Genomic DNA, 26552 nt, shown 5'->3' on the forward strand with positions numbered 1-26552 from the left:
TTCAGTCTTCAACATTAAACTGAGGTGGCTGTGTCCCAATATTTTTTAGCGTTTTTTTTTTTTTTTTTTTTTTTTTTTTTTTCTCACAGTACTGGACAAATGCCCATCTAATAATCATTCTGTCAGTATTTAAGGTTAGTGTACATGAACGAGGCAAATTGCCTGACTGGATGAGCCCTACCCTTAAGGCCCAGTTTTAATACAATGATAATTATAATAATAAATACATTGCAGTCTACATTTGATGCACAGACCACAGTCATACAAACAGTAACAATAGTGACATATTTATTATTTGTACAATAAAGACTTTCATACATTATTCAAAACACCCCTTAGATATTGAAAAAAATCTGTACTTACAAAGCCGAAAATGGCTCTGCAGTTTGCTGCACAGCAATTTTTTGGTATTTTTTTATTTATTTATTAGTTTTATTAATAAAATGTATCTCAAATATGTACAGTTAGCATCTGCAAAATGCATTCTACACATGGAATATATACCTTTTATCAATTACAAGTTTGTGTTAATACAGAAACAAAACTGGAAGGATTGGACTTGCATGTCAAATAAATAAATATGATACATTTCTCACTAAATATGTCCCAACTAAACTGAATAGTTTTTCTGGATAAAAATGACTTTTTACAGACAGAAAAATGAAGCAGCATTCAAGTCCAGGAAGTCTTCATACTGCAGAAGCTTGGAATACATTCACAATCTATATCAATAAATAATTTCAGTGGTTTCATTCACAAATATTTACATCAATACTGCAATTAGACTGCGTAGTACCATATATTAGCTTTATATGTAATAATATTTTAAACACATACAAAATGACCATTTTTATATTCATGTACATAATTTTATATGACAAAAAAATTCACAATTAACTGTAGAAACTGTTTACATGTTGAATACTACAGCTTCTCTTTCATACTCTCTTTCTCTTAAATACTTTTTTTGTCGGTACATTTGTTGTTATCCTTAAAAAAAGTCACAATTTGAGCAAAGCTTAGTATCAATATATTTTTTTTAGAAATTATTACCTGAAAATGTTTAATAAAAATAATTATATTATCAAAGATTTTTTTTTCACATGTATTTTAACTATGTCTTCCCAACATTAGTTTGGTATAAGGTCTGGTTCAAGCTTAACTTTGGGTACACATTGTGGGGAGAGGGCTCTCAAGGGGCCACCGGGTGAATAGATTTGCTCCAAAATTTCAAAACAAAATGCTACATTTGTCAAAAATAACTTCATACAAGGGTTTGGTAGTAGGGGGCTCAAATTCTACCATGAGTGTTTTCTAATTTGTTTAAACTTTTTAATACATTTTAATATAAACTTTCAGTGCTCATGAATGGCTCCACAGAAAGAAAAGCTTGTAACAAATCTAAGACAACAATTTAAAAAAAGTGAAAGCATGCTGTAACATTAGAGTTTAAAATAGAGATCTACTCATTTATAGTATGATATGGGTTGCTGTGGACTATACATTTGGTTAAAAAAAAAATCTCACAGCAAATTGTTTTGGACTGTTCCAATTATATCAGCTGATATCAGCTATAGAAATTTTCATAACCAAAGACATTATCATTATGGGTTATGAGTTTCTATAGACATAATACAGTTGAACACAAAAGTACAGAATGGTCTTTTTTTTTTTTAAGAATCAAGAGCTGGTATTTGATAAATGCATCAGCAGTGGAGACGAGTAAGTAAAACAAGTGCTGTTAAACATGACATATTGTTATTAAAAAGCTCAGACAATGGTAGGGAAATTGCCTCAGCTAGAGCTTTTTTTTTTTTCAACACATCTAAAATTCCTCAAGTGTCCAGCTGGTGGCAAAGTAGCCCATAAAATGGTTTCATTTCCTTTTTGCTGCAGGTCAGAGTAGCTATATTGCTTTGGGAAATTCCTTCCTTTTTCACTTTGTGCAAACCCTTTATTTTCCCACATATGCTTAATATTCGTGCCCCATAATACATGGCAATATAATAAATAACTCCAATATTGTTTCTTTGATTAAAGAAAGCGCCTGAAAATGACAACAGAACATAAGTATTTTATACTATAACAAATAAAATCTTTTTAGGAAATCACTATTCTTTTAGAATAATTCCTCTCTCCCTCCCGACCTCTCGTGTTTTTGTAACTTTCAATATTTACACAAGGCATATACAAAGTTGAGGCAGTGTTTATGGTGAATGTAAATCCATAAGAGCGAATGTGCTTTCATGCTCTGAGATTAAAATGAGTAGCTACTCGTAAACAAAAGAAAAAAACAAATGAAAAAGCAATAAGGGATCAATAAGCTGAGGAAAAAGCGCAACCTTACAGCCTCAGGCTGAGATAAAAATGAGTATCACATCAACATAAAATTTCAACACTTAGTGTGTGTGTGTGTGTATATGTATATATGCAGAGTACATATTTGAACTTTATAAGAGATGTATCCTATTTTACATTTGGCACTAGTATTTGCCATTGGTCCAGCAATTGGCAAATGTCTCTGTTTCTAGGTAAAAACAAGTTTACAAGCGTGTGTGAGTATGTGTTTGCTCTGTATAGAAGTAGTAGTCGTAGTAGTAGTCGTCATAGGAGTAGTAGTTTTCTTTTTCCTTTGAGAAACAGGACATTTGACAGCAAAGGGCATCACAGAAATGCAACACGCACTGATGAACTGATGAAAATGTCCTGTTTCTCAAAAAACCCTGTGCTCACTCTCTCTTTCACACACATACACACACACAGTGGTTATTTATTAATTGCAGTGTCCCAACTCAGTGAGTAGTCCATGGTGTTACAAAAAATAGATATTTATATTGTGCTCTCCCTCAAGATTACCAGGTCCACAGTTTTCTGGAAATTCTTCAGAAGAGACACAGCGGTTTCATGTTCGATGTGTAAAAAACTATGTCCGTTGGCCTGCAATGCAAGAATGAAGCATAGGGTAAACAATGTTAAACATGACGCAGAGACGGGACGGATGGGGAGGAGGGCATCACGGGGGACTGGGAACAGTCCTATCTCAGAAGACGTAAAGGTACACCAAACTGTCAAAAGAAGAAGAGGGGAAGAAGGAAGGAGAAGAGGAGAAAAAAGAGAGCTAGGCAATGCACGGGCAGAGGAGGAGTTCATGCTTCAAAAAGGAGAGAAGGTGGAGAGAAGCTGGTCTTTACAGATCTGGCCTTCTGCTAACAATTCCATCTGTGAAGAGAGAGAAGAGTCGTGGAGAGCCCGCATTTGCAGGCCTGTGTCGTAGGCGAAGGCTTCCGCAGGCACACATTTATAGTGACACATATATGTATATATATATATATATGTACCCAAAAGGAAAAAAAAAGAAAAAGACGACAGTCCAATAACTACAGGGGAACCGTCAAAAATCCCCCATTGAGTTATTTGGGCACATGCAGCCTAGATTGCTCATGTAGGCTGCAATGTCAGACATTTTGGAATCGACTCATGAGACAGACGGACACTGTCTGGATGGCAAAGTTAACATGGATAAGGGCTACTGCTGATTCCGGACAATGAATGGTGTGTGTGTGGCGTTTTTAATGGACATTGTCCATGTGTAAAGCTTTCCAGTTTTATTAGCTCAGTGCTTATACTGGCACAAAAACTCTGTATTAAGTGTATTTTGATTAATTATAAGAAACTGGCAGCTTGCTAGTCAGTTTTTAGACGGGTGATAAAATTGAATATTAGAATTGAATTGCATATATTCCATTATTTTAGAATAAACCCAAAACCATAAAAAGACCAGATTCAATCTCTGCAGTCAGAAATGTAGAAAGGACAGAGAGGAAAAAGAACAACTCTTTAACCTTTCTTCAATTTATCTAATTTTATAACAATCTTCTGAGACAGCTTTTCATGCTTCTAAAACATAGAAAAAAATATTCAGTCCGCATTTGTAATGCCATTAATATGCTAATAATCATGAATCCTACAGAGGATAGCACTCAGCCAGAATGTAAACGGCTGTGACTGTAATGAAGGACAAGTTGAGGTGTAAATGTAGGAGGTCGGACAGAAACAGAAGTCCATGCTTACTCGGTTGACACAAACCTAACAGACAAATAAAGATGCCACATGCAAAAGCCATTTTTGGCACTGTGGCTACAACCACATTACCACAGACTGGCAGACATGTGTGATGGAGAACATGGTTACCTTCAATATTTTGTCTCCTGGTTGAAGAACGTTGGAGGCAGGTCCATCAGGCTGTACCCTAGTAACAAAGATACCCTATAGGTCAAAAGTGATATATGGTTAGGAACCACATGGTGAAGATGGTTTAGAATCTTTGCCTTTTTATGCTGGATTGTTTCCCCTCTGATAAGATATGACCACAGAGTCATTCTCATATTAAGCAATTAATGCATAAATCAAGTAATTAATCAGCAAGAGAATGTCTATTTACCATAAACTGCTTACTTTTAGGCTTAAAACAATATTATTGTATATTATATATTATTATGTCAAGGCAGAGATTGTAAATGCACCAACCATACACATATTTAACACTTACTGTGTGTCCTTCATCTGAAATGAAAAATGGCTACCAACTAAAGTGGCTACAGCACCCACACACACTTTCCCAGGTCAATCTTTACATGAGGTGATTTCTTGAGGCATCACAGATCCGGCTTCTTAGAAGATGCAACCAGTGAGAAGAATTAGCTTCAGCATGCCTTTCTACTGTTGGTAATAACTTTAGTACAAAGCAGGGAGATCTAGAAATCACAGATGCCTTGATGCCTTGTTTCTACAGGGTGGTCAATTTATATGGATACACCTTAATAAAATGGGAATGGTTGGTGACACTGAGCACATTTTATAAAGTTAAAACCAAGCACACCATTGTTTTTCTTGTGAAATTACCAATAAATTTGATGTGTCACATGACCCTCTTCCTACTGAGAAAACAAAAGTTGGATCCAAGATGGCCGACTTCAAAATGGCCACTATGGTCACCACCCATGTGCAACAAACAGGACGTTAATATCACCAACCATTCCCATTGGCCCACCCTGTATATGCTTGAAACACAATGACATTCAGGAACTAAATACAAAAACGTTTGCATTAGGGCTGCACGATCAATCATATGAAAACTCGTCCCGAATTCATGCCTCTGAAAGAGCTCACACACAAGCAGAAGCAAGCTTGCCTCATTTATAACCAGTGATCTGCAGAGGGTGAAAGAATCTGAAAATGTAATTTAAATCCAGCTTTACTGGACAAATCTCAATGTAAGGCAATCATCTGAGCGCACAACACTGTGCGATAGAAGGAACATGCCACGACTCAATCCACAGTTAGTACGTTCTTTCACGTTAGGTACGTTAGCAAGGACATTCTAGCATTTTTGTGTCATCTTCCACTATGTATGTTTTTTTTTTTAGTTTAAAGATGATGAGCATGGAGAACAGTACGAGTAAGATGCAGAATTAACACTGATTTGAAATTTCTGAGGAAAAAGGTAGGAAATGCTGTTCAATTTGTAATTGTGCAGCTCTACAATGCAGACATTTCTGACAAGAAGGGTCATGTCAGCGGAGCAGTTTTATAGCAACGTGCCATTGATCTAAAATGCCACTGTGCTGAAAAATGTCCTAGAAGGAAAGGTGAAGGCCGACAAAATTGTGGAGAATTCTGTCTGCAGAGGATCAGTGTGGACAAAGATATGCGGAAAATGTAGCATTATTGTCTTATAGGTGAGATAGAATGGAAAATACTAACTGCATGAATAATATGTTTTGTCCCAATTCACTGCATAATTCAAGGAATGAGTAATGTTATGAGATTTATTCATAGCAGTTGGTGTGAAATTGAAAGGTTAAAGGGTAATGCAGTCAGTTTATGAACATTAGCTTACACTGCACTGGCATGTTACCACGGTAACTGACAAGTAAAAAGCAGCAAAATAGTCATATCTGAAAAATGTTAAATGTACTGCAGTTGTTGCCATTCGTAACAATACAGATTAATACAGATTAAACATAATCTAACTGTAAATTACTGGAGAATTTATTGAGACATGAAGGTGAGATAACAGCGACTATTATGTCCAAAGAAACCCAGTAACTAAGCATTCTGGTTAACATCCCTTTAGGAAGTGGTTTAGTCTCAGATTAGTCTTAATCTGTGTTCCGAGAATCAACTTTTTGTTTTGAAAAAGTGCTATATGTATATTTAAAACTAATATCATAAATAATAAGATAAAAATAGCAAGGAAACTTACCATGTCTGAAGGCTTGAAGGGATTTCCTTGTCCGCTGATTCCCCCTGAGATGCTGAATCCAAGGCCAGGATTTTTCTCAATTCTCACACATAACTGTCGGAAGAGCAGATACAAGCATTTCAAATCTCTGGACAATAACATGGACACTCTGTCATGCACTGTGAAATATAATCTATATATTGGCAATCATCAGCACTGACAAACTGATATATTTTGCATGTAATTTTTCTTGTGTCTAAATCTTAAAGAATTTTATAATTTCATAAGGTGTGAACTCTACAGTTGATTTATAGTCTTAGGTGGCAGAGAGCTGCTGCAAAAAACTGCAATGCACCTCTCATCTCTAATGTCCCAAATCTGACATTATGGCTTTTATGAAGGGGCTTAGCTGAGGGTTTATATTTAAATAGGCCAAACCTGCTCCTGAAAGCCATCCATGCTCTTCTGGGCCTTGGTTTGGACGAGGCAGCGGGCGCTCTGCGGCCGAGGGCTGGTGGTGGTGATAGGCATTGGCATAGGAGACTGGTACTGCTGAATGGAGATCTTGTTAATTGCACCCTCGTACTGCTGCTGCTCCCGGACGGTGGCGTGGCTGCGATGCGGTGGCGTGGCTGAGGCCGATGTCACAATCATGGTCTGGGTCTGGTGGGGACCATGGCCAGCAGCCTGCGGGTAATAACCTGTTAGTTAAAGAGTCAAGGGTGCACTGTGTGCTGGACCTACTAGAGCTGTAAGGCTACAAATTAAGATGCTTTTTTGCAGACAAAAACAAGTACATAAAATCCTATGTAATTGCTTCTAACCAGTATAAGAAAATGAAAATGTATTAAAATCTAAATGAATTTTACAGTAGATTTCAAAACAAATACTAACTTCTTGCAACATTAATTGTATAATTTACTCAAATCTTGAATACCAATGCATTACAATTAATTAAACACAAATTATCATGTTCATTTAATACAGTATCTTGTTTAATGTGAAAAACTGGCTATATAATTGTTCCTGCGAACGCCAGCCTTTTTGGAGCAGAACATGGAGCTCATTATTTCAATTTTCTTGAGCTGACTGCACATTACAATAAGTGTTGCGGCGAATGGCCGGCAGTCCTTTTGGTAATACACTAAATTGCTTGTATACCTTCTGTTGCAAATAGGACCTTGCTAATGAATGACTGAGAAACTGACAGACTATGGTTGCCAAGGAGACTAGCGAAGAATGAGGCTCTGTGAAAATGAATCATGGCTGGTAATTACCCCTGACATTTCCAAATGTTGACATGGGAATTAAAAGGGCTAGATTAAAAAGGCCATCTTAAGAGGAGCAGGTGGTCCATAACAAGCCTCCAAAAACACAACTAGACCAAGAGATGGTTTACACAAGGACAAGTGTATATTCTGGAAAGGTTTATGCGCCCATAAATGAATGTTATGATCGGCACTGAGAGTCATATCAGAGATGCACTGGAGCCATGAGATCAAAACAGGAAAATTATACAACTACAAATTCTCGTATTTCTATTAAATTTAATGTGCCAAATTTAATGTGAATTTAATGTAAGCAGTAAACAGCCAGTAGTTTCAGGCAATATCATTTCTGAAGGAAAAGGTGATTATCAATCCCATTGGTTTTGTAATTAATCCTGTAATATATCAACATCTTTGGCTGACTGGAAACCTAATAATAATCACTAAGCGTCTGCTTCTCTATTTTTGTCTTGAGAAATGATCGTTCCTACGTCAGTGTGATGCAAGAATATCGGTCAGGAGTGACATTATTGATAATAGCAAGCACCCCTGGGACCTGGTGTCTTACCTTCTTTATGATGTTTTCTGGCGGCACATCTCTCCTACCAAATGAGTACGGTGCCCACTGACTGCTTGGAGAGACCACCTCTTGTCCATTATCTAAAATATTGCTTTGTTGTGAGGGCGTCTGGAGGGAGACGGATACGGGAGCAAAAGCTTAGAATTTCAAACTGTCTAATACATCGTGTACATAAAGAGATTTCTCTTAGAGCTTAAATATATTTTAATGCCCTTTGACCAAAATGGCATGAATATTTTGACAACATACTCATACTCATTTTGGCTTCACTTTGACTATAATGCTGTCAGACTAACGGCATTCATGAAAGAGCAGACTTCCTTAAAACTGTTGGCCCACTTTTACCCACTTTTATTACAAATCTATGTCCCCTTTAATGGCAAATAAAGGAAACGGCAAAGGTTAAATAGAGCTCTACTCCAATAGACACACAGACTGCAGACATGAAACACAAACACCTAAATCTTTCAAGCAGCGACAGAGGGAAAGTGTGAGACAGTGTGGCATGGTTGTGTCATACCGGAAACTGTGCACAGTGCGCCACGGCAAATACTGAAATTTGGACAAAATTATGCACAGTGCTGAACTTCAAGGCTAATAATTGTAGTCTGTGACATCTACAGCAGAGACTGGGCTTGTGATGTTCACTGGTGGCGCCATGGATGTGGTATCATGGGCAAAGAAACCGGAGGTAAGCAGAGGAGGAGGGAGGAGAGAGGATCATTACAGCCTGATTAGGCAGATTTTCCATTCGAATTTTAAACTCGTTTTATGAAACCATCATTAAAGTTCCTGTTCTGGGGGTCGGAAAAAAAAATAGAGAAGAACAATTGGTCTGGGTGGGTAGTTAGTTCCTCCTCTCCAAGATACAGCCAACAAGCATTCAGTCTTTTATAGTGCTCACAGAACGTTTGCAGGTTAATTAAAAGGTTTGTTGAGAGCCATATATTCTAGATTACTATATCTAGACTTTGCATGTCTGTGCATACTCACGTTTGGAAGAGGTAGCCACTGTGTTGTTTGGTTTTCATGCTTTGTGTTATTGTAAAAGTTTATGGTCATGCTTCTCCCGGCATGCGGAACAGCATAGCCTCCAGAGCACAGCATGCCGAAGTTTACTGTGTTGTGCTTAAGGACTGCGTTCTGATTGAAGGAAAACAACCATGTGACACATGAGCGGATGGGTGAGCCACACAGAAGGGTCATAGGCTGCAGCCTGGGCACACTACACACATTGCGCTAGCTGCAACAGAGTGAGTGGGCTTGACAAACAAAACAACAATTCCGTACAATACATAGTTTACTGCACGACATTTTAGAATAACACTCATGGTTAACATATATAATATCATACAAGCAAACGCTGACAAGTGTTATAGAACAATACTGCATTACTGTGACAGGATAGGAGTTCTGCTTGAAAAAGCTACGTTGAGAAGGTTATGACGTTACGGATTAAATATTTCAGCATTAAACAGTGAATAAGGTGCAATCGTGGTGCAGTGTGTGAAGTGAAGAAACAGGGCTCTGTGTATTGACGTGTTCGCCGCATCTGAATTTAGTCATGCTGTTGTTACTCACCCGGTCTAATCGTTTTGCCTCTATGTGTCTGAGCAGCTGTTGCCGCCAGTCCACAGGCATTTTGGAGGTGATGTCCTCAGGTTTCGGAGGAACCGCCCGCAGCTTCATATCTGCCGTATCAAGAATCTTCTCTGTGCAAGTGCTGAGGTTGTAATCAGAGGGCATCTTCTCAAGGAGGGCAGCCATGGTGGGCCGAGCAGAGACAGGCCTTGCCTGGGACGCTCCATACGTCTCCGTACTATAACTCCGTGCCGAAAGAGGACGCCTCTGAGTCAGACTTTTAGTAGGGTAGCCCATTATGGGCTTCTTGGGCTCCTGGTATGATGAGTAGTCATCTTCGTACCTACCATTTCTCTTGTGAATTTGTGGATCCATAGTGGACAGGCTGTTCTGGTGGTCCATCATGGGCTTGAATTGTGGTCGACTGTAGTGCTCAGGCATCTGCATCTCCTGAGCCTCAGCGACCCTTCGGAAAAGTGCCATCTCAGTAGAGCTTACCAGAGAGTCAGCTCGGCGCAGGAATCCTGGACGGGAACGCTGTGGTGGGAACTGTGGCGTAACTGAATCCTCAGTCATTAACGGTTGTGGGAAATTGAACATCTGTTCCATGGGCTGGTAGCCACGATAACCCCTGGGACTCACCAGTTCCTTTGGTTTTCCAGGTTGACTGCCTGATTGGTTGACATACTCAGGGGTATTGGGAAAAGGAGGTGGAGCAACTCTCCTCTCTGCTTTCAAAACGTCTATCGCCCCTTGGGGGTTGAAGCTTTGGTCAAAGTGATAAACCTTCTTGGGGATGGCTGGCTTCTGTTGCTGCTGCTGCTGATGTAACTGCTGAGAGGTCTTACTGGAACAAAAGCCATCCAAGTCATCATCCAACATGGGAGCAGACTGGCTCCTGGACATACTCTGCTCCATAGGACCTGGTAAGTCTGGCCTGTCAACACTACCCTGGTTGTCGATACTAGAGCTGTAGCTGTCCATTGGAATACTGTAGACCTTGTAAGAGCCTATGTCAATTTCATCTATGCTCTGGGACTTCTTGAATTTGGCTTTGACCTCCTTTATCATTGGTGAGAGCCTCTCCGAGCTTTTGCTGATGACCAGTGTGCCTTTGTTGGGTTCCTTCCGAGTCTGAACATGTGTGAAAATGTTGGACTGACCCCGACCTGTTCCTGAGTCCTGAGAGTCTAAAAACCCCCATGCTCCAGTTGAGGGAAATGTGCCAGGCAGTTCGCCCATCTCAAAGTGCTTGTGGTCAGGGTTGGGACTGTTGGGACTGAGCTCCGGCTTGGAGGGAAATGCTGTTCGATCCTCGAATGGGCTAGGAGTCCTGGTCCAATTTTGCCATGGATTGGCAGGAGGGGGTGGAGGCACTTCGTTTTCAGGAGTAGTGCGCACTGGGTGGAAAGGGTGCGGGGACTGTTCCAGTTCCAGGGGCAGACCAACAATGCGATCTTGCCTCATCAGGGGTCTCCGGCCATGTGCAGAAGCACTCCGGGGTTTGGAACCCAGCATGGGATTACCTGCAGAGGTGCCACCACCACCTCTGCCACCACTGACACCAGGCCCACTGCTACTGCTTGTCTCAAGAGGAGCTTCCTCAGCCACAAAACCAGTGTTGTCATAGTGGGAGGCGTCGTTCCAACTGTCAAAGGTATCGCTCAGGGGTCGTTCACCCCTCTGTTGCAGGGTATTGGAGGGGGGAGTGTCCCTCTGGCTCAGCAGTGGCTTACTCTCAATGGGTTTGGGGAAAGACTGTGCCAGCCTACAGAAATGGAGGGGTGAAAAAACACTTCACTACAGTCTTTAACTTGTCTGCTTATTAAAGCAAGATGCTTTGAGTGAGACAGTGTCCTATGAGGTAATGCTGGCCAGTTTAAGGGACAAATTGATACATCTGACTTCTAACTGGCAACACTGATGTGTGTATATTGAGGAAAAGTGTATATTGAGGTCACTTTCATTCATAGAATGCTGTACCATTTGGTTTGGCTTCTGTATTTGTGTTTCTATTTTACAATTTATTTGTATGACCTTCCTTTCCATGTGATCTTCCTTGATTTGTGATCGTACTACATGAACCATGCATCTCAGTTAATAAATAGAAAATTAGCTTTCTATAATTTAGTGATGTGTTCAAGTTGGGATTTGGAAAAATGTGTCCATCTTAATAATTGTGCAGAATCTAGTGAGTTTACTAATAGTAATAATAATAGTAATAATAATGATAATAATAATAGTGATTTTATCAGAAGATTTTTGCAAGTGAGATATAAGAAGCTCTAAATACATCAGTTCATGCTGCAGACACTCTGGCCTCCCTCAAGGCTACCTTAAATCACACATATGATTTCAAATGGACAGAACAACTATCATCATACATACAGCATGTAGAAAAGGAATTTTCTCATATTCTATAGAATAATAGATGGGGAAAAAAATAACATGTCTAAAGTTACACCTACATAGAATATCACACCAGTTGGTTAAAACATGTAATAGGATCAGGCTGGGCAGCAGGGCTAACTAACCTGTTGGTCCAGTGCGTCTGGAGAATGCCATCCTTCCCAGAATTCTGCAGCGCATTCACATTTCCTGGTGGGTTAGAGGACCCAGAGGATCCCTGGGATGGGGAGTAGTCAGAGTAGGTGGCTGATGACCCACTGTTGTTCATGCAATGCATTTTGTCTGGATCGGAGTCATCCATAGACTCTGAAAACACAAAACAGGTCCAGGAATGGTCAACATGTTATAACGACACACAGAAGATTTCCTTCCAAGTTGTTTTCAATTGGAAAGCATTAAAAATGCATAATTTTTCAGGAACGTGTCATTTACCATTTTGGGCACTCTAACAGTCACTGTTATAAATGAATTGCACTTACTGTGCCTCATTACATACTTCACCTAATTAGGAATGCTGTATCCCCCTGAGGCATTATATAATTATTGTGCTCTGCAACATTGGGCTTTGTAATTTTTGAAGGAGAGAATACACATTCATTCAGAAACAACAATAGCCCACATAAAGCATCCTTGAAATGCTCCAGAAGCTTGGGGGCTTTATATAATGGAAATTAGATTATTTACCTCACTTACCAAAGTGCAATAAAAGGGCAAACAATTGTGTGAAGAACATTAGACACAAGTGTGGGTGAAAGAACATTTTCGGAATGCCACACGAGATGAGTATTGTGCATAATGCATAATACCCATCATTTGAGACTTACCTTTTTTGTCTTTCCCAAGTAATACAACCTTTGGTTTGTACATCGGGGGCTCCACAAGTGTAGGTCTCATATCCGAAATGCGAATATCATTAGGTGAACCTCCAAGAGAATCCTGGTGGGAATTTAGAGGGATTCAGAACCAGGAGAATCTTCACGTTTGCTGGACACCTGATCAAGTGCCCAGAAAACGTGAAGATCAACAATAATTGCACATAAATGACAAAGGTAAACTAAACAAATCAGACATATTCTAGTAAACAGTAGAACTACAGTGTACAGCATGGACTACAGTGTATGACCAAACAGAGAAATATACAAATTCTGCTCAGAAGGCTTCATGAAATAATAGTAAAAAAAACAATCATCTCTTTATCTACAATTCCATGAAGAGTCGCTTAAATAAAACACTCATCAGAAACCCAGTGTTAAAATAAAGAACATTAATATGAAACAGTCCTCGGACTTTGAAGCTGCACCCAATAACCAAGTGAAGCACCATCAGCTTTTGCATGAGAACAAAATGCACCTTATGTGCTCTGCTCCGGTAGCACACATGAACAGCAGTGAAAACCACACTGGTATTAACATGCGTAGTGTGATCTAGTAAGTGTCAGAATACTGAAGGACAGTACATAACGTATTAATATTCTGCTCCTATGATCACATTTATCTGAAGGTTTTTCAAGGGTTCACTTAAATCACCACAGGGAATAGACCTTACCCAAGGGAAGATGTCAGACTATCCATTCAGTATGCATACTAACACAACCATAAACCCACCCTGTGAATTCACTATCAGCTTTGACAACAACATGTATATACTTGGTATAACATTACATATACTTGAAAGACCAAAGAAAGCACCGTGCCATTTCAAATGTAGAGCAGATTGTTCCAATAAGGGGGCTTGGTTGGAATAAAACCAAAAGCAAAAGAGAGAAATGAATCCAGAACTGTTTACTTCTGATATTATTTAAAAGAATAACCAGTTACAATCCAGTTTCTGCAACACCATAAAATATTATAATAGACACCACAACAAAAATTGCTGAACCAAGGTTGGTTGTCTTGACAAATCAGAAGGGCTATGCTAGTACTGAACGTTCTCATAACTGAGCCTCACGCCCCAACGGAGGAGCTCCCTCACAGCTGCTCGAAACACGGTCCATGTTCCCTCACAATGGATGCAACACACACGAGGGATGCAAACTGCAACTGCGCAGGAGACAGTTGCCATGGCAACATCTGTGCATCAGTTCCACAGTTTCCAATATTCACAACCCTGGCCTGCCCTGCTGGATTTCCATTTCTCAAACCTGCTGTCGACATGACGCAAACACTCCACCGCCTATACACCCCTATGCCGCATTACCCACAGACTACTTCATTAACTGTACACACACAAAAAAAAAAAGAAAGAGAGAGAGATGTCAAGATATCTGATGCATTTTTTGAGGGCTGTGGTGGGCTGGAGGCTGGAAAAGATTCATTTGTATGTACGTACATACACTGACTGTATGTGCATACATACACTGTCCTCTGGTTTTATGGCTTCTCTACGCATGCACAGTGTACAGTGCAGTTCTTTCTTTTTTCACTTTAAAGAGGACGTTGACCAGACCCTCCTTTATATCGTGGACGTCCACCATGGCCGTGGCTGAGCTGGCGGTCAGCAGTCTGGGCTCACAGCGACTTACTATGAGGCAGAAACAGGAAGGTGTAATGGACAGGCTCGTATTCTCGGGCTGTGGCAGCTGGGGGACGACGCGATGTAAAGAAATCTAAGCAAAACAAACAAACAAACAACAAAAAAATGGAGAGGAATATCGATGGTCTAGAAAGGAAACGTGTGTGAGAGAAGAAGCATGGGCTCATGGCATTCGCAGTCCCAACAGATTCCCGAGCCTAGTCTTCCCCAACGTGACTCCAGCGTCCATGTGGCTTTGTGAGTAGGAAGCATCATGAGGCAGATTCTAGTGGTTAATGGACAGCATACACAAGAGACATTGCAGTTCTGTCAACTTCTGGACATAGTTATCAACCACATGCACATTCTCAATGTTTTGCAAGCAGAACGGGGCTTTTTGGCTTTGAATGAAAAGACATGGAAGCACAGCTGGTCTACAGGAACACTACAGGAACACTTCAGCTGGCCTCCTTGGCCAGCTCTGCTTCCTCGGTGGAATAAGAGGTCCACCTAAAGATTCGACGGGATCTTGTCGAAAGCCTGAACCCGCCGCTCCGGGGCGCAGGACTATCCGTCTCATCTCCAGCTGCCTCTTGCATGCAATTGACATTTAACGCTGACCTTTTCTGCCTGTTTGCTCAACAGTCTCAGCACTTGGGAGAGCAGCTCTTTGAGCCACACCACAAGACCAAATTTAAGAGGCTTTCACCTTGAGGACAAGCAAATTCACTAGCTATTCAATTATGCTCAAAAGTTTCAGGAAAGAAAGGCCATTTAAGCTTCAGCCGAAGTAGCTCCTCTTGCCAGAATCTGGCATTTCTAGAAGGGCATTAACATTTGTGCAGGCCATTTGTGACGTTCCCTACTTGTCGTCTAACACAAAGGAAGCTAATCTGTTTTTTATTATCCTGCCTCGCAATGAACACAGCACCAGTCGCATCAGGAAGGTTCCTGGATGAATGAGGAGCTCCTGTGGTCTCTGCTGCTTCTGGTAAGCTCAACCTCCAAAGCCCCAGACAAACTATGCACAGCACTAGGGTTCATCTGACAAGGACACAAAAACCTGAGACAAAACATTATCAACAGTGCTGATTTAGTTTGTCCTGTCATTGATTTTCATTTTTAAGCAATTAAGTTATGATCTTGGCAAACACAAATATCTAGACCACAATAGCATCTCTGGCACCCACACAGGACACTTTTCTTTAGGGACCAGAGTGAAAGTGCCTGAAACAAAGCTCTAGTGAAAAGTGAGTCTCCTTACTTCTGAGCTCTCAGTCAGGTCCTCCTTGTCTTTGCGCTTTGGGATGTCGATGGCTGAGTTCATGATGGCGCTCTGCTCCGTCATCTGCACCTGTGGGAAGTCCTTGACCTCCCTTTCTGTCACCTGCCACAAATAATGGTATAAAAATGGTACTAGTCTATTATCTCTTCATACCTTGTAATTAAATGGACTATTTAAATGGATTTAATGTCTTACTAAATAAAATCCAGTATATTCTCATTTTTAGTGCAAATACAGTCATATCTTTCAAATATATCAATATATATCAAATATATATCTAATTAACAGTACATGAATACATTCACAACATTTGTAATAACAATTTACTTCCTGTTTTGTTTGTTGCAAACACAAAAACAATTTCTTACACATACATACTTAACACATAATATCTTCCAGTTGGGTATTTGCATGTAACTATCCTACCTATTTATATTTTTGGTGTTTTCAACATTGTCCATTTGAACTCTGATTACCATTGGTGTTGAAAGTGGACAATCCTCCCATTTGCCAACCTTGTAATAATTCCATTCATTATTAAAGCATTGATTCTAACATGACCGATTATGCCTTTATTCAAAGAAAAATTATTCTGTTTATCAACAGTGTCAATTAGAAGATTTGTATTATTTTTTAGCACACAATCTTCCCACAGCACACAAAATGTAATACCTCTGTTCACACTGTTACCTCTTTAGGTGCAATGGGCCACTTGGGCTCGTATTTATCTTTGCCATGGAGCTCCATGTTGGTGCCAGAGGAGATCTTCTCTGTACCGAGGGGATGGGGGGCCTTGCCCACAAGGTTCTGAACTGATTTCACCATATTCTTCAAGTCCTCAGGGTAAGGAGTGGGGTAGCGCTTCAGATTAATCTCCACCTGATAAACAACGGTAACAATGTTCGCAACCTCAAGATGTGCATGGTGGCTTCACACTACCTACTACTGAGAAACCAGGAGAAACCTTCACTTTTCCAGAATTGTCCTCCTCTTCCTTCTTCTCATCAAAGTCAAATGCCACGGTCATCCTCTGCTGCCTCTGCTCCTCCCAGAGCGTGGGATTAAAGCTGTCGCTGTCCGACTGGTAGTCTGGAGAACACAGATATTTCTAAATGAACTTGCTGTGTCAGTGAAAGCAGAGGGGAATAAAGTAATCCCCTGGTGCAAACCTTCATCATGCCGTGGCTGCTGGGGGAACATGTAGTTGGTGAGGACCCTCTGCTTCGTCTCGGGGTGAGCTTCTGTCTGCAGCGGGATTAGGGCCTTGGACTACAAAAGAACAGGAGTCAAGGAAGCAACCAAACATGCAATCCAACCCGTTGAATAGTACCAATAAAGCATTTTTCGCACCTGATTGTCTGATAGCCAGAGTGCAGCAAGATCTTTCAGCTTTGTGAAAGTGAACGGTAAGTTTTTTATCCTGTTTAAACAAAAAAATAAACAATATGACTTCTTGAACAGTGTTGGCAGGGCAGATTCTTCTGCTAAAAAAGGGTACATTTATCAGAGAGAACGTCCACACTGCCTCCGGTGGCTTTTGCTAACTTCCATTGTGCTTCCTGGTGTACTATGATGTAAAAGAAAATGTGATTCATCAGACCAGACCAGAATTGGTCGGCCTGCACTCCCCATGTGTATCAATGAGCCTCGATCATCCATGAACCTGTTTCCATTGTAACAAGACAATGATCCATAGCAACTTCCAATGAGATAAAAATCGTGTTGTGTTAATGTAATTTATATACATACTTAGTTTCAATTCTTGATTGCAAACTTGTATCCCACCCATGATCAGCAAGCGATATATAAATGTCTTATGATACTCTATATAGTATGTTTGGATAACTTATACTGACCAATTATAATAATATAATTAAATATATTATAATATTTGGTTGTACAAAAATACTAATAAACAAGCTGGTAACAAGTTCACCTCACACAGAAAAGAGAAATTCTATTAAAATGGAAACATATTCACAAACAGACAGACAGATAAATGATCCCATAAAGTTCAGTGATCTCCAGTGATCCAGTTCAGCGATCAGTGACGCTGGGTAAAAGTAGTGTTACGGTGACTGCATGGACAGCTTGAACAAATGAGTACTTCTAGTATTAAAATCATCGTGTTATGGACAATGTCCAATGCTGCACAGGTATGTGAATGTTCAGAGAGTGTTCAGTTCTGTACACCTTCACAAGGTATAAATTATGCTTTTAAAGATAAATACATTGCACAGGTTTAATGAAACCCTGATGTTATCCACATGCAGGTAAACAAACGTAGGGTGGATATTTAAATATAAAAATTATTTATTTTATGAGAATAAACCACACTGAGAGCGTGTCAGGTGTTACCTATTGTCGCTGAGGTTGAGGACGCGGAGTTTGGTCATCTGCCCGATTTCATCAGGCAGAAACTCCAATTTATTGGAGCGCAAGGACATGACTGTGACATTCTTGCAGTTTCCAATCTGCAACATGGGGAAAAAGAGAGAGGAAGAACAAAACTATCATTCTGCCAAAATCCGGTCTAATCCAACAGCCCCCCCGTATTTCAATCTCACCAGTGGGAAGATGGAGGGTTACAGAGCAGCTTTTCCTGATTTCAAATTTTTCGAATGACTGGGAAATCAAAGGATCCTTTTGAGACGAAATTGCACGAGGACTCACTGGACATATTCATGAGGGGAGTGGACGAAGGGACAGCTGAAGCCATCACAATCAGGCACACGGCCAAAGGCAAAGCGGGGTGGCCTCGCTGCTCCAGAAGCGGCTTTGGTCGCCACGCTGGCATGGCTGGAGCAGGGCCAGCCCTGACGCCTGGGCAGTAGAGCGCACGATAACATGCAGCATGGGCCAAGCCTCTCCCCAATTCTGGGGCAGAGACAGAGATTTGGCCCGTTCTCCCCGGCAAACAGAATGGCTGCTCCCGGTGCCTGCTATCTCCTGGACTAATGACTGTGGGCCTAATGACTGCCGGTTCAATTCATTTACGGGAAAAGGCTATTAGGAGCCAGTGACTTTGGATGATTGAAAGACTGAATTGGTGCATAGTGATGAGGTGAACAATGAACAGCACGTCCTTGTGTCTGCTCTCAAGAAACTGCGTCTGTTCGAGAGCCGCTGTACTCTCACCTCCCTGGGCAGTTCCGTCAGGAAGTTCTCATCGGCCGCAAATGTCCGGAGGCTGTGCAGGTAGCCGATGGTTGGAGGCAGGGACTCCAGTTCGTTACAGCTACAGTCAAACTCCTCTAAAAGCGACAAACTACAAGACAGTGGGCAGAGTGTTGAGAAACTGGGACAGGAGCATCTTCAGCACAAACCATACACAAACTCTCACCTCATTATGAAGACACGGGCTATATATTTATAAATAAAAACACAATTATTTTACTAAATATACGTATTTGGTAAACATATATACAAATGGTGAGTTATGAAATATGCTTCCTTTAGAATATAACAATAAGCAATTAAGCCATTAAATTAAATAAGAGGCTATGAAAATGAAAGGTGAATCTTCTTGGTGAATTAAGATATGTCAATTGAAGGATTTTCATGTGTGCTATAAATCCGCAGTTTTCCACTGCTCTGAACCGACGCCACTTCAGAATCGTAACTACAGGATTGTGCAATAGTCTTGACCCACCTCTCTCCTCTTTCTTTTTTGTCATTGTTAAGATGTCGAAAAAATATGATGCCAAATTACACCAGAACAGGACAGAAAACTGTTGTCAGTGTGTATGGTGACAGACAGGATAACGCTATAGTGAGTGTTTGCAGCCATCTATAAACCATTTTGGATGCTTTATGGTGGGTTGAGGCTGCATGCCACTCAACGGTGGAGGATATCGCCTCGGAACTCATTGCTCTGGTATACATACATTACCAAATATTGGCTTGCAAGCTGGTTAGAATTATATAATCATCTTTGTTTAGGTTATATACTGTATTTACATAAATGCTTGCACATGGTGTGTCAAGACTTTTTTTTGCACAGTGCTGCATCTGTTTTGTAAAGGCTTGTAATGCACACATTCCTGCCATTGCAACAGTCCGATTGAAGCCTCACACATGCCTCCTCTGAGATGTGAATTCAGCCGACCACTGACCCATCTTGACCCATCTGCCAGGGGAACGCATGACAGCGTCACTCTACAGCGTCTACTATAACTAAACCCCATTCATGGCAGGACAGGCTGTCGCATCGATGGCAAAATTAGCCAATCACATTACTGGAGGTGCTTGGCTGAAGGAAAAAAAAAATGCTTGTAATATTTTAAAGGTCCATGACAACTAGCATTGTCTTCATATAGCATAACTCATAGGGCTTTAATGCATTTTGGACAGTAATGGCATTTGGAAATGGCAAGATTGGGATGAGAGCGAAATGGCTGTTATTGTGTGATTCCCACGCCTTTCATCTGAACAGTAAAGACAGAAGGAGTCAACAACGGGTTTCGCTATCCTCCACAACAAACACACACACTCTAAAAATCACTTTCACTGAATGTTGCACACAGTCTAAGTGCAATGAGGTGAGATGGGGAGTAACAAAGATGACAAGCGGCACAAAGGAGAAACTGTTATGCAATGACTGTTTCTCATTGGGGGGGGGGGGGGGGGGGTGTTGCTTGATGCAGCGAGGCATCTCTGCTTGTTTGCTTACGTACAAATGAACTCAATTATTTAATACTGATCTCAAAAGACATTTCACAATCCTGCAGTCTCACAGCCAGAACGTTTTTAACCTACACGGCCACCGTGTTTATTGAGTCAAGTGCTCGTCGACAGGTTTCCGGAGAGGCTAGCTAAAACGCAGGGGAGAAAGGTTCATTTGTATTTATCCGAGCTGCTTGCTAGAGTCATTAGCACAACATTTGTACAAGTAGCCGGCCCAGCTGCTCTCCCATATGCAAGGCTTTGACTCAACCCGTTTCAGCCGAGCATAGCGGAGTGGCAGGGTTGAGCCCCTTGGCTGAATAAACACAGTGTGACCGGACGTGTGCAGAATGCGGGCTTTCTACTTACCCTAATTTGCCGCGTCCACTAAGAAGCCCATGTTAGATGCATGTGTAATAAACAACACACAAAAAGAACCGACTAATGACAAAACAAGTTTTCAAAAGGTGCACAGTATCACTAGCAATGAGGGATGACAGGTGACTGGTGACCTGGAGGTGGTGACCTCTGACATGGCTGGCCTCTATGGTTGTGTTCAGACTTAACCCTAGACATTCCCTCATGTGGCTTTCTGTGATCTCACAGGCATGTTCCTTGGCCTAAGGTTGACAATTCCACCATGTTGTACCTGGAACTAGATATTTATCTGTGGAGGCTGTAGGTATATATCACAGATTGTAGAATTGTAGAATGACTGGAAAATAAGAAACATGACAGAGCTACAGTTTCATAATTTTCTCAATTTTATGGACAAGTAAAATATCTTCTAGTCTTTGTGAAGATTTGTATCCATAGTCGTTGTGACTGTAAAGGCCACTTTATTAGATATAACCTACTTTGTTGTGGTCAGATGACAGGACAGCTGTAGAATGGGTATTTTTGAGCTGTGGACCGCTCTACAATCCTGCAGTGTCACTGACGCATGTAACAATCCCACCAACACGACACCTACAGCCCACTACCACGTCAGTGTCACTGCTGTGTTGAGAATGGTCCTGCATAGTAATCAGATCTGGTTAGCAGTGGTCCTTTGGTCACTCGCTGACCCGGGATAGTGGATGACGAACAGACTGCGTACATCTTGGGACACAAGGTATGTGTCCCAAATACGATTATCGAATGCATGGCCGGATGGCTGGAAAGGGCATGTGGCCTGATTATTTCAGTGACACCACACACAATAAACCAAACTGTTTAAATTTAAGCACTTGCTGGTTGGGAATATGGTTCTCTGACAGTCCTGGTTTAACAATCAAGACAGGGTTTTATACATAAGCATGTACATATTTCCCTAGGCTACCAGTCATTCCTTCATTATTTTCTCTGTGCTATCTCTCAGCCCCTAAAACAATAAACGCAAAACACATTTCTATTCTCCTTTTCTAATCCCAAATCTACCGGGATGTGCTGTTGAGCAAACAAAAAGCCAGAGGAATAATTACTTGACTGCACCTAGCAGGGTGACAAAGTACTTTCTCACATCACTTATTGCCAATCAGTCTCAATGTGAGGTGTGAAGGAGTGGAGCTGTCAGGGCGCCAGACTGCTGGGCAACACGCTGATAATGTTCACACACGATGACGAACGCCCAGCAAGGAACACATCTGAGACGCAGCCACTGTGTCACTAAAACCAAGATGATCTACGAAATTTGAAATCAACCACCCACAAATTCTATGTATATGTTATTCTTTACAATAGCAGATCTCTCAGGAGAATCTTTCTTCAAGGGGTAGTTCAGGGATTCAAATCTTGTGCAGATGTCAGATGTACATACCTTCCGATTGTGTTAGGCAGTGAGGTGAGCTGGTTGTCATCTACTTTTAGTGTTGTCATCTTTTTCAACATTCCTGCAGTGGTTGAAAAAAATTACTGGTGTCACCACATTGAAATCGATAGCAAGCAAACAATATTCAACAAAATTACCGATCACTGGGTGATCACTGGCCAAATTATCTGATGCCACAGTTCCACAGTGCAATAGGAACACAAATTAGGCACATGCAATGTTTTTATCATAATGCCTTTTTATTTCAATAACAATATTTTAATATTAACATAATATTATCTATTGTATATGAATATTTTATATTTTAAAAACATCATATTTTATGTTAATAATAATAACCGTAGAGCCATACAGTCTGAATATGTCAGAATATCAGAATGCATGTTGACTGTGCAACGATGCTGCTATATGAAGGAAGATCCCTACATGGGATAAACCTGTGCTCATACCTGCAGTGACATCATGTCCAAAATTTCTGGAAGCATTCTGAAAGTCTTTGGTCACAGATGGACAAAATGACTTGTCATGGCATGAAACATGGCATGGCTGCCCAATTGGTGGTACGAGCTCACGACTAAAGATTTTTGCCATGTTTGTTCTCAGTATGGCCAATTGCGGTTTAAAGGAGAGAAACTATTTAAAGCTCTTACTCTGGTTTTAATAGTACACTGAGGAGACAGGCTCGGTGTGTGTGAGAATGTGTGTGTGTGCGTGTGTGTGTATGCGTGTATGACTCACTCTTCACCTACCTATGGAGTCGGGTAGCTGCTGCAGCATGTTGGAGGACAACAGGAGGTCTTCTAAGGACTCACAGCCTGAGATGTCAGCGTCCAGAGTTTCAATCCGGTTCTTGGCCAGATCCAAGTACCTGAGCTGCCTCAGCTTCCCTACAGACTTTAGAGGGAGGAAGGACAGGAAAGAGGTAATTAATGGAAAGGATTATACATAAATATTAAAAATGTATTTTTAAAATCTAAAATCTTGATATACAATAGATATTACATTTCAGATGTTATTGATTCAAAATGTTTATGCTGAAGCTTTAAAAAGACTAAATCAGGTTTATAATCTTGCTTGCATTGCTTCATAGAGAATGCTGTATATTATAAGGTCGTACCCCAGGTATAGCTTGTAATGAGTTGTTATCCAGCCACAGCTCTTTAAGGTTGTGTATCTGCTCCAGAACCTCGGGCTGAAATACCAAACAAAGGGACCAGCAAAAAATTAGCACAGCACAATAACAATCCACACTTTTAATAATATGGAAGGAGGACTACAACAATCCATAGGATGTTAAAGTAGGCACTAAATATAAATTAAGACATTTTCAAAAAAATCTTATAAAAAAAAAACTTGTGTCTTCTTTACATGCATATTGTGCTTATTTTGGATGAGCAGAGCACACAGGAACACACAGAGTTTATACTATGTTAATTAGTTATAGTTACTAGTTAGTAACTACTTTTTAACTGAGTTGCAGCATTATACAAGAAATTAGTAACCAGGGAGAGTAACTTAAAATGTTCAGATATGTCAAAATGTGGAGGGCGTGGCGCCACTTCCTCCTTTGTTAGCAGTGCTCACACCTGTGTTTCTGCTGCTATCAACTTAAACGTTCTTGACCGCAGCGCTTGATGAAGTGTGTGACGATGAGAGGAGCCTCATCAGATTTGAATTGCTTGTTACTAACATGGATAAAGACTTAGTTCCAGGGCATAATGTTCATTAAACATACACATTCTTTACTTTAATTTCAACAAAGGAAAAGTCATGTCTGTATCACTGTAAAAACTCTACTTAAGAACTTGTCATTGCTGTGTCTCTTCTGCGTGTGTATTTTTGCTTCATGGAAACAAAACCCGCTCAGCTCTACCTCTGGTTGGCTTAAATAGGGCTGCACAATTAATCGAATTTTAATCATGATGACGATTTGGCTACCATGACTAAATTAAGATGATCGTCTGCGATATTTACATTTAAATAACCAACCAAATTTTGTGTTTGACAAATAATGTTATTCAATGTTATTCACCAGAGCAGCTGTCTTCCCACCCCCACCACATAGGAAAGGCACAGCTTCTGAGGTGTACTGACACCTCTATATATTGTATAGTTAATAATAATAACAATAAAGTGAAGTGATTGTCATTGTGATACATAGCAGCACAGCACACAGTGCACACAGTGAAATTTGTCCTCTGCATTTAACCCATCACCCTTAGTGAGCAGTGGGCAGCCAGGACAGGCGCCCGGGGAGCAGTGTGTGGGGACGGTGCTTTGCTCAGTGGCACCTTGGCGGATCAGGATTCGAACCGGCAACCTTCTGATCACGGGCCGCATCCTTAACCGCTAGGCCACCACTGCCCTGTTAGTTAGTTCATTGTCTATAGTTCTTCACAAATCTATACAAAATGCCTCTGTTTATGGACCTGCCCATAGTTATTTGGATGTCCATCTTGCATATTCAATATTTAAAAAATTTAGTAGTTTGATAATGACACTCCTTCAGTCATCTCTTAAGCCAGAAAATGTTGACAGGCTGGTTTTTATTGCCAAAAATGTGAAAGCTTTGTTCACTTACTGTTTGTTTAAAAAAATATGTTTTACCTAAAATAATAAATCGTGATTATCATTTTGGCCACGATCATGCAGCCCTAGGCTTAACTAAACCTTAGCCAATCATTATAAACCATGCGGTTGTCTCACCCATCAAAAAATAAAATAAAAAGACCTTTGCTGCTTCTGTCACTGGTCAGAAGAAAACAGCTTAATTACAGTAACATGCTGCACGTTATCGTCAGTATTTAGATTACCCGTTACAGAGAAATATTTTTTTCACCCAGCAATTATTATTTATTTATTTGTAATAATAATTATTATTCCCATCAGCTGAGCCCCAGGGCGAAGGGTTCTTGCTGGTCAGTGTGTTTCTGAGGCCGGCTGTGTAAACGACTGCATTATAACGGGTGAGGGCGGAACAGTGGCATGTTTCTGAAACCCGTCATGCTGCCTAATCAATTTCAATCCCTCTGATGGAGGTTCCACGAGTTTATTTCTCTCAGCACGCCACTCTGCGGGCGGCCCAGCAACACCTTAAAATATTGCAATATCATGCACAGCAATCATTTCTATATTCATGTAAATTCAGAACATTTTCTTATTTTCTTTCAAAATACATCAAGACTATGACATACATCAATGGCATCATATCTGACAGGCTTCACTCAGCACCTTTTAATTCACAGGTTATTCAGAAAATTCGGAATTACTAACCCGTCGCTGGGAGAGGAAGTCTACAACCCACTTGTTGTTCTTTGAGCAACTTCAGCTTTAATGAGAAATGAGAACTAGCTGGCAGCACACTACATTTGGCAGCTCCATCAGACCTCCTGTTCTCGCCGGAAACAGATGAAACTCTTGGCTTTTAGCTCGGCTGCTTCCATTGTAGAATCATTTCTCGTCTGGGATTAACGTGCACCCAGTCGCCTTCTGTTCACAGATTTTCTAACCTCATCTTGGGTCACAGACCCCACAGACCCAGGCGGGAAACTGTGCAGTTTTGCTGAGATGACGCATATTTTGATGTGCTGTCAGGCTGCCCATTCTTAGCTCTCAAATGTGTTTGACAAAAATGCAAGTTAGATGCAACCTAGACCCCCAGCCTCTGCAAATGAAAATGCCTCTTCTCCCATTTCAAAGTCTTCTAGTGTCTGTTTAGTGTAAGATGTTGCTGTTCATATTTTATCAGATGTCCGTCATGTCGTGACCTGGGTCATCGGCATTCTAGTAGGGCCCACTCCCTACTCCCTTGGGCATAGAAATGTCATCACTCTGAAGAGACATGGCTATAACGAAATATCCCCAACCAATTATTTTTCAGTTTAACCCAGCCTGTGACTGTGTGACAGTTCATTTCTTGGTGACTGTCCTAAGCCCAGTTAAATGGGCAGGGTTGCATCAGGAAGGGCATCCGGCATAAAACTTTTGCCAAGTCGTTTGTTCGGACAGCCAGGATGGATGGGAACTGGCAAAAGAAGGATAAGAAGAAGATGTACTGTTTTTCAGATTATTATATCATATAGCTACATGACACATAGGGGCATGTGTAATGATTTGGTGAGCACTGTCAAATATTTGATGACAATAGTATGAATTGAGACATATAATATAATTTGCTCCAACTGAATGGCTGTAAAAAC

The 26552-nt window shown here is 40.7% G+C and overlaps 1 protein-coding gene across 16 annotated transcripts in view; it reads right to left on the minus strand.

Moving 5' to 3' along the window:
• Positions 1 to 271: 271 nt before the first annotated feature.
• The window catches only part of lrrc7 (leucine rich repeat containing 7), a 114828-nt gene continuing 88547 nt past the window's right edge, over positions 272 to 26552 (minus strand). For 6 of the 16 annotated variants that reach the window (XM_028999658.1, XM_028999659.1, XM_028999660.1 and 3 more), the window contains 21 exons: positions 23471 to 23545; positions 23103 to 23247; positions 22342 to 22414; positions 20913 to 20930; positions 19017 to 19146; positions 18237 to 18352; positions 17229 to 17298; positions 17048 to 17147; positions 16843 to 16967; positions 16569 to 16757; positions 15858 to 15980; positions 14604 to 14687; positions 12907 to 13018; positions 12208 to 12388; positions 9674 to 11441; positions 9086 to 9235; positions 8081 to 8200; positions 6683 to 6931; positions 6266 to 6358; positions 4192 to 4266; positions 272 to 2937 (listed from right to left, as the gene is read on the minus strand). In XM_028999658.1, coding sequence (XP_028855491.1) covers positions 2830 to 2937; positions 4192 to 4266; positions 6266 to 6358; positions 6683 to 6931; positions 8081 to 8200; positions 9086 to 9235; positions 9674 to 11441; positions 12208 to 12388; positions 12907 to 13018; positions 14604 to 14687; positions 15858 to 15980; positions 16569 to 16757; positions 16843 to 16967; positions 17048 to 17147; positions 17229 to 17298; positions 18237 to 18352; positions 19017 to 19146; positions 20913 to 20930; positions 22342 to 22414; positions 23103 to 23247; positions 23471 to 23545 — 4104 coding nt within the window. In that variant the 3' untranslated portion in view covers positions 272 to 2829. Of the gene's footprint in view, positions 3220 to 4191; positions 4267 to 6265; positions 6359 to 6682; positions 6932 to 8080; positions 8201 to 9085; positions 9236 to 9673; positions 11442 to 12207; positions 12389 to 12906; positions 13019 to 14603; positions 14880 to 15857; positions 15981 to 16568; positions 16758 to 16842; positions 16968 to 17047; positions 17148 to 17228; positions 17299 to 18236; positions 18353 to 19016; positions 19147 to 20912; positions 20931 to 22341; positions 22415 to 23102; positions 23248 to 23470; positions 23546 to 26552 lie in introns of those variants that run through there. The other 10 variants (XM_028999654.1, XM_028999665.1, XM_028999664.1 and 7 more) reach the window with 10 other exon arrangements.

This window comes from Denticeps clupeoides, chromosome 13 (assembly GCF_900700375.1).
Source record: "Denticeps clupeoides chromosome 13, fDenClu1.1, whole genome shotgun sequence".
NCBI classification, from domain to species: domain Eukaryota; kingdom Metazoa; phylum Chordata; class Actinopteri; order Clupeiformes; family Denticipitidae; genus Denticeps; species Denticeps clupeoides.